General features: G+C 43.2%; 1 protein-coding gene across 25 annotated transcripts; it reads left to right on the top strand.

The window, feature by feature from the left end:
• Positions 1-208: 208 nt before the first annotated feature.
• On the top strand, positions 209-13676 carry LOC112895159 (tRNA (guanine(37)-N1)-methyltransferase 1). Of its 25 annotated transcripts, XM_025963062.1 has the most exons (17): positions 209-1100; positions 1639-1737; positions 4602-4721; positions 4804-4970; positions 6021-6094; positions 6853-6995; positions 7391-7502; positions 8027-8139; positions 8256-9367; positions 9493-9697; positions 9797-9881; positions 10546-10589; positions 10977-11063; positions 11274-11392; positions 11702-11758; positions 12102-12167; positions 12624-13676. In XM_025963062.1, the coding sequence occupies exons 1-9, from the start codon at positions 333-335 to the stop codon at positions 8400-8402; spliced, it is 1743 nt and encodes a 580-aa protein (XP_025818847.1). In that variant the 5' UTR covers positions 209-332; the 3' UTR covers positions 8403-9367; positions 9493-9697; positions 9797-9881; positions 10546-10589; positions 10977-11063; positions 11274-11392; positions 11702-11758; positions 12102-12167; positions 12624-13676. The 25 variants fall into 25 exon arrangements, with proteins under 25 accessions (XP_025818847.1, XP_025818850.1, XP_025818828.1 ...); XM_025963065.1 differs by lacking the exon at positions 11702-11758 and adding an exon at positions 7753-7796 and having other exon boundaries at positions 12102-13676; XM_025963043.1 differs by lacking the exon at positions 11702-11758 and adding an exon at positions 10266-10430 and having other exon boundaries at positions 12102-13676.
• The last annotated feature ends 289 nt before the right edge of the window (positions 13677-13965 follow it).

A 13965-nucleotide genomic window follows, 5' to 3' on the forward strand; every position in this document is an offset into this window, starting at 1 on the left:
GTCCGCTGAGGATGGTACGGCATGAGGACTCAAACCTCAAATTTGATGTACTACGTACCATCGGGTGTAGCAGTATTTTCTGAAATAATGCCGTAAACTGAAGTTTTCTACCACACTTTAGATTCCTTCTGAGCATCTTACAGACAACAGATGTCTAGTCCCATCTTTTTTAAGAAGGTTGGGACTTTTTCGCCGAGGAAGCCCACCAATGAACAAAACAGACCAACCTCTTATCCCGTAATCCTCTAGAACGGTGCCCGCTTTCACCATTAGCCATGGCTGCACACTAGGTTGGGCTGCCGTCGCCGCTCGTCCTACGTCGCGCCTCACCCATGGTGCCGCCGCTCCTCCACCTCCGCATCCATCCCCATCCTCACTGCCTCCTCCTCCCCCGCATACGCCGCCACGCCCCCATCCGCCTCAGCCTCAAACCCCTCTGCTCCTCTTCATCGGATTCTCCAGCGCGGGCCCGGCCTCCCCTCCACGGCCCCTCGCTCCGCCGCGGCCGCGCCCCGCCGGACCACCCGGATCCCTTCGCCCGCGCCTTCGACCTCGCCGCGCTACGCGTCCCCGCCCCCGCATGCGCGCCCCTCGAGCGCCGCCTCCGGGGCCACCTCCTCAACTGGCCTCGCGTTCGCAACGTCGCCCGCCTCCCAAACGACCAGGGCCTCCTTGCCCTCGGCCTCTCCTTGCCATCTGCTCCCCCGCGCCACCCCGCCTCGGAGGAACCGGGCGGCCCCGCCCCGCCGGCCGCCGCGGTGGCGCGGCGGGAGAAGCTGGCCCGCCAGTTCAACGCCCGGGGCTTCCTGCGGTTCCCCAACCTCGCCCGCCTCTCGCGGCCCAGTCCCGCCGCGCGGAAAAGGAGGGAGAGGAAGGGAGACGGCGGCGACGAGGAGGCGACGCGGGAGCGCGACAGAGACAAGGTGTATGTGGTAGAGGTGGTCGGGGAGCGAACGGAGGACGACGACGACGAGTGGAAGGGGCTAGTCGGGGAGGAGGGCTTCGGGAGAGGCGCGTGGCGGATGGGCCCCACCCGGCTGCTGCTGCTGGACGAGAGTTACGCGGAGAGGAGGGTCGATGAGCTGCCGGAGGCTGTCAAGGTGCTGATTTCTTCTGGTGCATTCTCTGTAGTATCAGTTTTGTAAATTTAAAATGGCATCCAATGGAGGGTTCCCTGTTGAATGTTATTCTGGTTAATGTTCTCAGAACTTAATCTGACATTCCTAACTTCTAAAATGAGACACTGCATCTCTTCAAGATGAATCAGTAAAAGACCTTACAGTTGCAGTACTATGTTTCCGGTGAGGTTAAATACATGAATCATCGTACTTGTTTTGAACCAAAGATCTGATTATATTTTCCAAATCAACTTCAATGCTATAGGAAGCTCCACTGGAATGCTGTATCATGAGGGAGAGTTAAAAGAAATGATGAATATTTTACTTCTATGCCAGATTTCCTCTGAAAATTCTGGTGCATTTTTTCATGATGAGTAGAATTTCGATGACAGTTTTCTATTATCTGTAAGAATTTAATTCCGTCACGTAATTTACACCTATAATCTTCTCCCTCAGTAATAGTTCATCTTGCATTGTTCTTTTGGAGATTTGTTTATTGATTTATTCACTTCTTTTTCAGGATGTGTTAGACCATGAAACTCAACAGGATGGATCATCTACTTATGAGCTTATACGCTGTCAGCTAACCTTGTTCTATAGTTACTGGCCAATGAATGAGGTACCTTTAACTTTCCTGTGATCTAAGCACCATTTGCTTCCCATTTTATTTTACTGAATCCTGATAGATTGCTGGTTGTTTCATGCATTTCCTATTGAGGATACCATACAAGTTGCTTCCCTTTTCCCTGGAGAGCTCACTCATAACATCATGACCATCAAAGTGGACTCTGCAATATTAACTGAATAAACTAATTCAATCAGAAGTAGTAAATGATGACTCTCTTCTCTTATCTCTATGTTTGATTTAGGAAATCTTAAATGCTATTATATTGTGAGAACCTAATGTAAATTCCAACAATATAGTTTGTTCTAGATGGGAACCCTATTGTTGGTATTATTCCTGCCATTCCACAAGGTTTGTCTACGGCCTTGGGAGAAAATGTTCCACAATGTTTGTCCATTGAGGATGTAGTTATTGTACTATCACTACCCCTAATTAAATTCTCCACTAGAAAAGAAATTGTTGTATTATGACATTTTATAGGGTCATGGTTGTGTGTTGTACTCAGGGTTCTACTGTTTTATTCTTCTTTAATATAATGAGATGCAGCTCTCCTGCTTTTTCAAGAAAAAAAATAATAGGGTCATGGATGGTGATTTCACATTGAATTTTATTTAAACTAGTACTTCCTTGGTCTGCACATGGTGTACTATGGACAAATATAGTACAACGGAGGGAGTAAAACTAATGAAACCAGATCAAGAAAGCTGTTGCATCCCACTTCTCCACAGAGTTTGAAGGTTTTCAAGCCATGTGGGTTAAAACTGATAATCTTGCTCTACAGCAAATGGTTATACCCATGCAAAATTAGTTCGTGCATGCAGTACTTCCTTTCTTGTTTGTCGCAAGAAACATTTAGCCATTATTTTAGCTATTAAGATGGTAAGAAAGTTGACCTTGTGAACTACTTCTGTTCTAGAGTAAGATTTTCCTGTTCAATAAAGGTTAAAGGATGAATTCCGTTTTTGACCATTAAACCCAAGTCTGGTTTTAGCCGTTGAACTCCCATACCATATAACTTTCGCCCATCAAATGTTAAAATCAGATTTTTTTTTTGGCCATTCACTCAATACTTCCCAGTTTTAGGTGTAGATGTGGCAGTAGAGGCCACCCATCAGCTATCCTTTTGGTAAGCTTAGGCTGAGTGAGCACTAAAACAACTAAGAAAATACAATGGCCCACCTGTGATCCTATATCGTTTTTCTTTCTCTTCTGGCTCCGTTTCTCTCCCTTGGCATCTTGTCCATTATAGGCTACTACGGCATGGACACCAGCTTCCAAACGTTTTGCCAATTGAATCCACATGACCCCAAATCATGTTCCTTGCAGTCCAAATTGAGCTCACTGGTTGCGAATTGAGCCTACACACCAGCCAAATCGAGCTCCCACGCTACCAAATCAAGAAAAGGAAGGGGGTATGTGGTGTTCGGTGATACTGGAGCATGGAGGTTTTCCCAGCCATGGTGGCACTCAGCTTCCTCCTGCGGTTCATCATCATCTTGCTTGCTGGGGTTTTCCAAGTAGGCTGCCTGAAAGGGTTGATCTTTTTTTTTTCTTTTTTGTTCCTTTCCTTTCCTTTTCATTTTCTGTCGGTAGATTTGATCTGAGAATGTGTAGATGATTCCGCTCCTGCATCTGCGTTCAGCGGGAACCTTTAGGCAACCCAACGATTTATGCAAGGACAGAAGAGGGACGAAGGAGATGAGGCTGACAGACCTCGGACAGTTAGGCGTGCTCTCATTTTCTGTTGGAGCCTGGCATATCAGAGGTGCTGCTGCTGCTTGGAGTGGACCTGCCGTCGCTTAAGTTGTCCTCGAGGAGCAGGCATGGCATGTGTTCTTGCAGATGGCCACCACGTTCGTCTGCGTTTGCGGCAGCATGCTCTACTACATAGCTGAGTCAGCAGCAGTCAACTATGATGCCTCAGTCATTGTTAGTGTGGACAGGTGACATGGGAGAAAACAGGATGGTAACGGCGCAAGGGCTGATAATATCTGGTATGAACAGTTGGACGGACGGTCCAAATTGTCAGGCATTTGAGTGCAGTGGCAAAAATCAGACTCCAGCAATAGTTTGAAGGCCAAAATTGAGCTTCTTCCATTATAATGAAAATTGTTCTATGAAACTATGAATAGTGGGCACTTGGTTTCATAGACGTGACGGATACTTCATATTCTATAGGGTACATGGGTGTTACAGAAAAGGGAATGTAGAAATTAGATGTTGCTGGACATTACCTTTTTTTTCTAGTTTACTCTATTGATTTCAATTTATTGAAACGTTAGATTATTTTAGAACATCTTCAAACACCTGCTTTGGGAGATCTCTAATTTGTGTAAGTGTCTAACGCTTGCGCATTGTCCAATGTCCAGGTAACACTGCCTTTGCAAATTCAGGATTCAGACAAAAGGTTCAGTCTGTCCAGGTCAGATTGAATTGTCTCAACATCTGGTCTATCCTAGTTTTCTTGTAGACCGTCGATTAACTCTCGCTTCAAAGATGTGGCATGGAGAAAAATGCACTTTGATAGCTACCTGATCACACACTGACAACACACACCCATAAAGTGTTGATTTGCTAGCATTTAGTTCAATGCATGTCACAAGTTTGCAGTATTATTTTTCTTTCCAAAATGCTTTGTGATGGGTTAACTTAGGAACTTTTCTCTGGCAATGCAATTTGATTTTTGTGGAGGTAGGAATGCGTTAACATGTTATCACACCATTAGTTGTGCAGCCCATTAGATATGTGATGCCAAGTTGTCTAACTTACATCAGTTTGGAAAGTTATGGACAGCTTATACACTGGTATCTTTTTTATTTAATGTTTTTAACTATTTGATTCTTGCTAATCTTTTGTAGGTTTTAGAGGCATTACTCCCTGAAGGCATAATAATTCCTACAGGTTTTGAAACAGTAGGGCACATTGCACACTTGAACTTGCGGGATGAGCATCTACCTTACAAGAAACTTATCGCTCAGGTAATTGTGGTATGAGATATGTTGGTGTCCAACATTATTTTGAGTACGTTCATTCCATCCAGTACCTTGATTTGAATTGCAGGTGGTTCTGGACAAAAACAAGCCAAAAATCCAAACTGTTGTCAATAAGACAGATGCTATTCAAAATGACTATAGAACTATGCAGCTTGAAGTCTTAGCTGGTAATGATTCCCTTCGTACGATGGTCATTGAGAGCGGCCTCCGTTTTCAAGTTGATCTGGGTGCAGTGTATGTTCTTGTTCTCACCTGGCTCATATTTTGGATTCCTGGATGTTACTAAGATGATTCCATTTAGTAGCACCATAGGATGGCACAGTCGTAACGCTAATATCAAGCTTCAATATAGACAGGAAAGGTTAGAGAGCTGCACAATAATCCAAGGTGTTGATTCCCAAATAGATCAAATTTTCATTGTTTTATTGAGTTCTTCATTATAAAAGCAGCTACGCATATTTGCCCACTATAGGATAAATTGTTCATATTTATTATGGAAAATCCTTTTACAAAGAAGATATGTTAGTTGCATTTATATATCTGAAAAGCCAAGATCTACTGATATAAAGCAAGATCATAGCACACTTCTCCAGATTACATGTTTCTGTAAAATGAGCAAAAGAAATTGAAGATATATTTTCATTTATAGTTTGTGTGTGTGCGAGGCCTTGATACCCTGCTTTCTCCATAATGTTGTCCACCGAAAGGTCTGCCTGTATATTGTTTTCTTTTTCTTACATACATTTATCAATATAGTCATTTGTTCATCATATTTAGTGCCCCTGTATCATATGGCTTTAGGCACAGAAATCCTGTGCCTGCAGTCCCCATGGCACTGGATAGCTTGCAGGCTGATGTGTATATGATAGAAAATCGGACAAACCTTAGTGCCTCAGGGAAAACACACACAAAATCATAGGGTTTGGAGATGAAACTAACCACCTTTTTTATATTATTACATGGGAGAGAAATAGTATTCAATTGTATGAAGGGGTGTGATTATCAAAGTTTATGGATGGAACTGAAGTATCAACTCCCTTTTTGCTTATGGACTAAAAAGTTAAATTCCACTTTGCTTGAAGGGTGAATACAATGCTGCCTGAAAAAAAATATATCTTAACACATGATGATGCTCGAATGACTACTTTTTGTTGGTTTTTTATGCCCAGTTTCTAGAACTAAATAGATTACTCACTCTTTCTTAAGCATGCCTTATGTATATTTTCAAAATTTCACCTGTATGTTTGGTTTCCTATCCTAATACTCAATGATGATCTGGTGCAGCTATTGGAATTCTAGATTAGCCACAGAGAGGCAGAGGCTTATCAACAATATCTTTAGAGACTCTGATGTTGTTTGTAAGTTACAACCTTGCATGTTGTTTAGCACTGTAAGATTATTGCTGCTTGTAGAATCAGGCCCAGTCATATACTTTGCTGAAGTTGCGTTGTTGCATATATAATCAGGCCAACCATGAGCCCTACTCCTTTTGGTTGCTATTGGTCTTGTCCACTCCATAATAACAGTCTGACTAAGCAACGTCTTTGCTGAAAGTTTTGTAGGACAATGCCTTTTGTTGAAGTTGAAATATTGTATCTTTGCAGTGCTTTTCGTTAATTAATTTCTATTTTATTCAGTCTGAGAACTTGTCTAAACAATACTCAGTTATCATGCTATTCCTTCCTATGGTTCTTCTCCGCTGCATATGATAAGCCTATACAGCCGCCGTTGTCCTAGCTGTCCTAATCTGTCCGACACATATTTATTTGTCATATCCATCTTATGCAAACAGCGTTACATACCTGAAAGAACTAGCGCGCACAACAATTTCAGATGTGCTCTTGATAATCACATACATCAATATTGGTGTCTACTTACAGAAAATCATGGAATCTCATATCTTTAGTAATCCCTTGGGATTCCAGGCCATGGGATGTTAATGCATGCGTTACACCAAAATAAGGATCGGTGTCAGATGTGAATAACTGGAACATTTAAACTTACTCTGTTGTTTGTTTGAAATTTATTGGGCGTGGACTTGGAAGTGTGTACTTCACCCATACCCTTATCTTAATTCGTAACTAAACCAATTATTGATTTTCTCAACCTGATGCAGGTGATATGTTCTCTGGGATTGGCCCCCTAGCAATTTCAGCTGCAAAAAAGGTCAAATATGTCTATGCAAATGACATAAACCCTACTGCAGTGGAATACCTCGAGAGAAACATGGTTCTTAACAAACTTGAAAGGAAAATAGAGGTATTGACTCTGAGATATGCAAGAAAACATACCATCTATTTCTTTTTATTAATGTTTATCCTGTGGCTTCTAGCTTGAAGGGTAAATTGCATAAATAAATAAAATACTGGCAGCCTGTCATCAATATTGGTACTGTTACAGGCAAGAAAACCTTTGATTGAAGATGTTATGCTTGTACGGTGTATGTTTAATTACAGTGTAGTGCAGTTCCTAAAGCTTATTACTACTGTAAGATGCTTTTTAAAGTAATTACCTGTGGAAATATACCATTTCAATTTTCAATAATCTTGTTTTTATGTTTTGACCTTCATAGAACGTGTTGGATAAGTATAGTGTTCAGTTCATTTGCCAGCCATCTTCATGATATTTAGTGAATTTTTTTTTTTGCTGGATAGGTTTTTAACATGGATGCTAGAAGGTTTATCAGTTCAATATATTCAAGCCAGCATGTGCATCCAGTCACACAAATAGTAATGAATTTGCCCAATGATGCTGCCGAATTTTTAGGTGGGTATTTCCAAATTCCTTTTGTGAGTTGTCAATTGGAAAGTAGTAATTTTAATTGGTTTTTTCCTCTTTTCTCCTGAATGAAGCCTCCATTAATGCAACCGTTTAATTTTAGAAAGTACAGTACACTGAACTGTCCGAACGTATGCATGATTAGGCCTCCTCCCTTGCTTTATTTCCTTCTCATGGTCTTACTCTAGTCTGAGAATCATCAGATTTTATTGAAATTGTATTTTGTTTGGACTTTTAGAGGACATCCACATTTGCAAGAGTTCTCCGGATTCTGGAGGACAGGTAAATACAGATTGTAGTACTAGAGCATCACATGCAATTATCATTTGAGATTGTCCCAAGTTCAATTCATAGTGGACCTATCCTACAAAGTTTGTTTGATTTGAAATCAAAAGATTGCAAGTCAGTATTAGTATTTAAAGAACATTAACAACACCTTTTTAATATGTTTCCGTGTTGAATTGATTTTGAAAAACTCATTCACAAAGATATCATCGAAAGTTTTTCCCCAGATGTGTTTAGAGGGATCTTACGGAATAGTCAATCAGGACTGCGTTATGTCATGCCAATGATCCATGTTTATGGATTTTCCAAAGCAGAGGATCCTGAACATGACTTCAATGAGGTAAGCACCGAGTATTACCACAGCAACATTTTTCTTTTATGTTCAGATTCCTTTTTTCTATTGAATTTTTTCTACCACGTCACTTGGTTTATCAGTACCTACGCCTAAAATTGCAGAGGATAAATGTAGCATTGAGGGAGAACGTCGACAGTGTTGAAATGCACAGGGTACGGCTTGTTGCACCTGGGAAATGGATGATATGTGCATCTTTTACTCTTCCAGAATCAGTTGCAATTGCACAGCCGAATTACATTAGCTGTTGAATTTTTTACTCTTCTTACCTCCTCTCTTTGTATTATGTCCGCGAATTCTTCGAAGCAGATTATTGAGATGGTGTGTAGATCATTTGACTACATGGGACATAAAGAGAGAGCGTTGGACTGAATTGTGAATTTAATAGTCCACTGAACTACTGGCCGCACGGTCTGATAGAGGTATCCTTTCGTCGTCACTGCTGGAGTGCTGGTGTTTGGACCACCAATGGAAAATTTCCCGCTCGGACGCTACGATCTACAAGTCAGTTACTAGTTGACTCTGACAAATACTCCCAAGAGTAGAAGAAAAGAATAATGAAACAAACTGACAACGCTTCACTTTCTTCTGAATGCTCCAAGAGTACAAAAGAGAGAATTGAGCCATATAGGATTATGATTGAGGATCAAGCCGCCAGCCCAGGAGAAAAAGAGCAAGAATCTGCTTTCCTCGTAATCTCTACTACTAAAAAAGGCTAAGGGTCACTTTTTTTTCCTTCGTCTATCCCTGGTGCGACGGACGTCGGCTCTCCCTTCGTCCGTCCGCCTACGCCCGCGTGCCGTCTAATGCACCTGCTTTGCCGCTCGCTAAAACTAACCCTCTGATCGGCATCGCCCGCACCAGCAGCTCGGTCGGCCCCGCGATCCGCACGCCTCACCCTCCCCCCCTCCCCCGTCGCACGCCATCCCCTCCCCCTCCCCGACGGTCTGCTCCGTCCTCCTTGACGACCTGCTCGAACTTGCCTCGCCGGCGCCTCCCCGGCGCCTCGCTCCGGTCCCTCGGCCTCAAAATCAGCTGGTTCTACGACCTCGCCATCGCCCTCGACCGTCCTACGATCCGCCGCCCTCACCGTCGCGTCCTCCTCCGAGCTGGCGGCCTCCGCGACGAGGCGATCCAATCCAATCCGTCGACGTCCCGTCGTCTCGCGGCCCTGCGGTCGCGGGCGGCCTCGCCGTAGGTCCTGCGTCCTCCCCAGGTATCATCTACTCTTGTTTCTCCCCGGCCCCTCATGTCGTCGGTGTCGATGTTGACGCGCCATTGCGTCCCATCGATTGGATTGGGATTTGGACTCACGGTGCTGCGCATTGCTCACCGATGCAGGTGGATTTGGTGACGGAGACGGACAAGGCCTGCGAGGACTTCATCTTCAACCACCTCCGGAAGCACATCCCCCGATCGCCGACCACAAGATCATCGGGGAGGAGACGTCCGCGGCGCTCGGCGCCACCGCCGACCTCACAGACGAACCTACCTGGATCGTCGATCCCCTCGACCGCCTCGACGGTACCACCAATTTCGTCCATGGGTAAAGTTATACTTTTTGTATTTGTGTGGTAGGGTCCTGCACTGCACATTCTTTTTCCTCTTCTCATATCAAGTTTGTCTGCATTTTCTGAACTTGCAGCTTCCCAGTTGTGTGCGTCTCGATTGGTCTCACCATTGGGAAAATTCCCACCATCGGAGTCGTTTATAACCCAATCATGAATGAGGTATTGAATGGTTCGACACAGTGTTCATATCTGTACTCTGTAGTGTTGCATTTACTGGAAGATGCTATAGAATCCGTCCCTATATAGAATGTAATCATGTAGACTAAAAGAAAAGCGAGGTTGTTTTCTTGTAGTATCAGATTTATATTGTCATATAAACCTCTTACTTTAACAGTCTGTTATATTTTGTCACTGCATTTTGGAAAGATTGTTAGTCTAAAGTGTGAAACTAAAACAGAATGAATAATGAAAAAATCTCAAATGTGAATGTGTTCTGCAAATAAGCATCTCTTAGAAGACTATCCTTTTGATGACATGGCTTCTACTTTAGTAAGTAAGAAACCAAGGGCCATGTTGAACAAAGTGATCTTCTGCGATGTACAGCAATTCACTAGGTGTGCACGGATGCACGCTAACAATTGGCTTATTTGGAGAGCTGAAACCTCTGTTACCAGAAGAGTCTAAAGTCTAAACACTTGATGCTTGTTCCATTTAACTTTTCTGCGATTCGTGGAAAAGGTGCTTTTTTTAATGGCTCTCAAATCAAAGGTATACCCAGATTTGGTGTCAATCAATCAAAGCAATATCTTGGCCCTTGCAGTGCTTGCACACTGTTTTCCTCCAACTGACTGTTCTTATTTGAATATGTTCATTCCATATGCAGCATCATCTCAAGATGAGTTAGTGAAGGCTTTTCTGGTAACAGAGGTAGGCAACTTATTCCATGCAGCTTACACTCTTCAAGTTTGTTTAACTTGAGGATGATAAATTGATATGTAGAAACTATATTGCTGTTTGTCCTCTTTAAGTTTTCATGATTTTATCAGAACAATGTATTTTGAAAAGAAAAGTTACTTCTACAAAATGAGTAGGAACTACTTCTACATCACTGATGCAATGAAAAGCTAATGGTGCTAAGTAATATTCCTTAGTCTCTAACTCTCTGTGGCATTCACTCATGCCTAATGGCCATCACATCCACTTCGAATTTTATTCCTTACCCCGTATCAAACTAGAGTCGTGTAATTTGGCATGCTTCTCTTATCAGTACGTCACTGGTTTAAAAGGCGATACAATGAACTCTGATGTTTGCAGGTCTTAGATGTCTACGACAGATTCAACTATACTAATTTTATTTACTTACTTGGGGAGCAGTATCATCTGGTGACGTTCTAGCTGAAGGTAATAGTATATGTCTATGATAACTGATAGCCAATCCAATGTTTAGCTGTAGAGAAAAGGTGAATAAATGCCACTACTGAAGTTAGAGAATAGTTAAAAAGAAATAGAAAAATGCAGGGTTCATTTCTCATTAATCCATATATTGGGTTCTATTGTTCACATATTAGAGGTCATATGCTACTAATATAGCATAACTCGAATTTTTTCCAGCCATCAGGGAGTTACATCCGTCGAGAGCTGACGGTGTTTGCTGTTGTCCCTGCCCAGCCAGCCGCCACAAAGGAAGTGTCGGGCCTGTTTATCGTGCCATCGAGAGTAGCCATGACCAGGTCAGTACCCCACACAGTATCGCACGTTCCTGCAGCTACTGTTTGATTTGATCACCTCAGGAACCATGCATACTATGCGCTCAATGTTTTGTCTCTACGAGCTGAATTGACATGCAGTTGATAAACTGCACTGCATGGCTGACATCGAGTCCTTGATGAAAGAAGCACAAGAAAAGTAGAATAGAAAATGAACTGGATCATTAGCAAATTGCAATGAACCTGATAGGCTACTTCAATTCATATAGGGCAATAGGCCATCGAGCAGCGCTTGGGCACTCAGCCTCTGTCTCAAACTCTCAATTCATATAGGCCATGGAGCATGCAACATTGTGTGGAGGAAGCAAGGGAGGTTTAGTTCTGAAAAAGGTGAAGAATCTTTATAAAATCTTGTCATATTTGATCTGAAGAAGTTCCAGAAAAAGCTTGCATGGAAGAGCGACTCGTGAGTGGCAAGTGACATCCATCAGTTGGTTTATACCAAGAAATTGATATATTTGACCTCAGAAAATTGGATACCATCCTCTGAAGTTGAGCTATAATTATTTTATGCATCTAGCATGTTATTATTCTTGTCAAAATTCCTTAAACCTGCTATTGTAAGGAGTCCATCGGCCTCTACATTGATTACAAGCTATAACAGGAACTTACTTTTCAGTTACAAATGACAAATAGTATAGATCTCACCTACATCGTTGTTTTACCATGACAGGAAAGATGAGCTCAAAAGGACTTAGGCCTCATGAGGGAAGTCATCACAGGGATGGCCAATGAGCTGGTATACTTCCTATATCACCATCAATTGGCACGTTTATTACCTTTCAGAGCAGAGGGACAAACTTGACCCAACTTATATTGATGGTTCAATTACTGCATCTATTAATTCAAACTGATGTTGAATCTCATGTGTTGTCCTGATAAGTTACATGGGTTCTAATCTGAATAGATGCTTTATTCAGAAGTTAGACTGCCTTGCTGGCATATTTCGGTATAGCAACCTCCTCACTACTGTTATTGTTATTTGTTTGGATGATTTAGTGCAATTGTGCAAAAACCATCCTATTCTGTGTATCATAGTTCCAATAGCTTTGTTTATTGAAATCCAGATTTTTCCATGATAATTAGGTTGAATCATTCTTTAATTCATTTTAGCTATCCAACTTATCCAGCAAGAAGAAACTTAATGCAATTTAATAGTGCAAATATAATGTTGTTTGGGTATGGCCTTTTTCAGGTTGGAAAAAGTCTGTATAACCCCCTAATGTTTGCCTGGTGGTCTACTTCACACCCTCACCTACAAAACCAGATGTTGTACACCCTGAGCTACCCAAAACCATTTCATCTCCCCCCTAACTGGTTTTGCCTTGTTGGCACATGGTGGGGCCCACATATCAGGGCTTGACTGCATTACTATAACTTAAAACCATTATAGGGGGTTATTTGCAAAAGTGTGAAGACATAAGAAATATATGAATATTTATAGGGTTATATGAGGGTCTTTCTGAAAAAAGTTTTCTTCTTCCTTGGACTGGCTGACTGGTTCACTTGGCCGAGGCTTGCCGGCGTTCGGCGGCGAGGTCTGCGACCAGCGGGCAGCAGCGCGGCGGGCGGGGGTGAGGCCCGTGGCTGGGCGGGCAGCGGCGTACGGGTGGAGCGAGGCCAATGGCTGGTGCGGGCGAGGCCCACGGCCGGGCAGGCAGCAGCGCGACAAGCGTGAGCAAGGCCAGCGGCCGGGCGGGCAAAGCCGCGGCGGATGGGGGCGAGACCCGCTGCTGGGCGGCAGCGGCGAGGCCTGTGGCGGCCACGCAGGGCAGCGGCAAGGCCGCCACGCCGGGCTGCAGCGCGATGACCGGTCGGGGAAGCCTATCACCGTGGACGCGTCGAGCACAATAGATGAAGAAGGGGAGTGTTGAAGAAAGATCTGACAAGTGGGCCTATGCCAGCATGGTATGCTATGGTGGCAAAACCGCCCAGCAAAACCACCACAAGGGATCATTTAAATGGTATTGCATAGTTTAAGCTGTACAAAATCCAGTTTCATAGTTGGAGGGATGGAATACTCCACTTGCTATAGGTTAGGGGTTATGTAGACTTTTTCCTTTCAGGTTCCGATAGGTCTGTATGGTCAGGCTTGTTCAGTTCAGCTTTGGTCTCACATTTTTCTTTTCCTAAGGACAAGGATTACAACATTTTACTTCAATGTACTACATTTCAAATGGGCTTGTGAATCAAATTGTCCATAACCTGTACGTTTTACCTTATCTCCATAGAATAACACTTGATTTCACTTCTTCAGTTCACATAGTTTCTGCCATTCTAGGCAGTTCCAGTTCCTTGCAGCGGGTTACCAAAAACATTTGGTTACATCGGCATCTTCATGGAGGCAATGGACAAACTCCTAGCCGGGCCGACAGATGCACAAACCATCAGTTAGGACTGAGATATCTTGATGCAGCATGTGGATGAGGTGGCCGATGGCGATGCAGATGGCACGGACACACTCCCCATGGAAGATCAGATGGTTCATGTAACTTTACGTAGTCTGGTCCTAAAATTGTTTTGGTTCCCTTAGGTTT

The sequence above is a fragment of the Panicum hallii genome, chromosome 5, assembly GCF_002211085.1.
Source record: "Panicum hallii strain FIL2 chromosome 5, PHallii_v3.1, whole genome shotgun sequence".
NCBI classification, from domain to species: domain Eukaryota; kingdom Viridiplantae; phylum Streptophyta; class Magnoliopsida; order Poales; family Poaceae; genus Panicum; species Panicum hallii.

Excerpts from the sequence above, each read along its gene's own strand:
- LOC112895159 (XM_025963043.1), top strand. The coding sequence starts at position 333 with ATGGTGCCGCCGCTCCTCCACCTCCGCATCCATCCCCATCCTCACTGC. Across the intron at positions 6,996-7,390 it reads AACTTGAAAGGAAAATAGAG|GTTTTTAACATGGATGCTAG; the intron begins GTATTGACTCTG and ends TTTGCTGGATAG. Across the intron at positions 8,140-8,255 it reads CTGAACATGACTTCAATGAG|AGGATAAATGTAGCATTGAG; the intron begins GTAAGCACCGAG and ends CTAAAATTGCAG.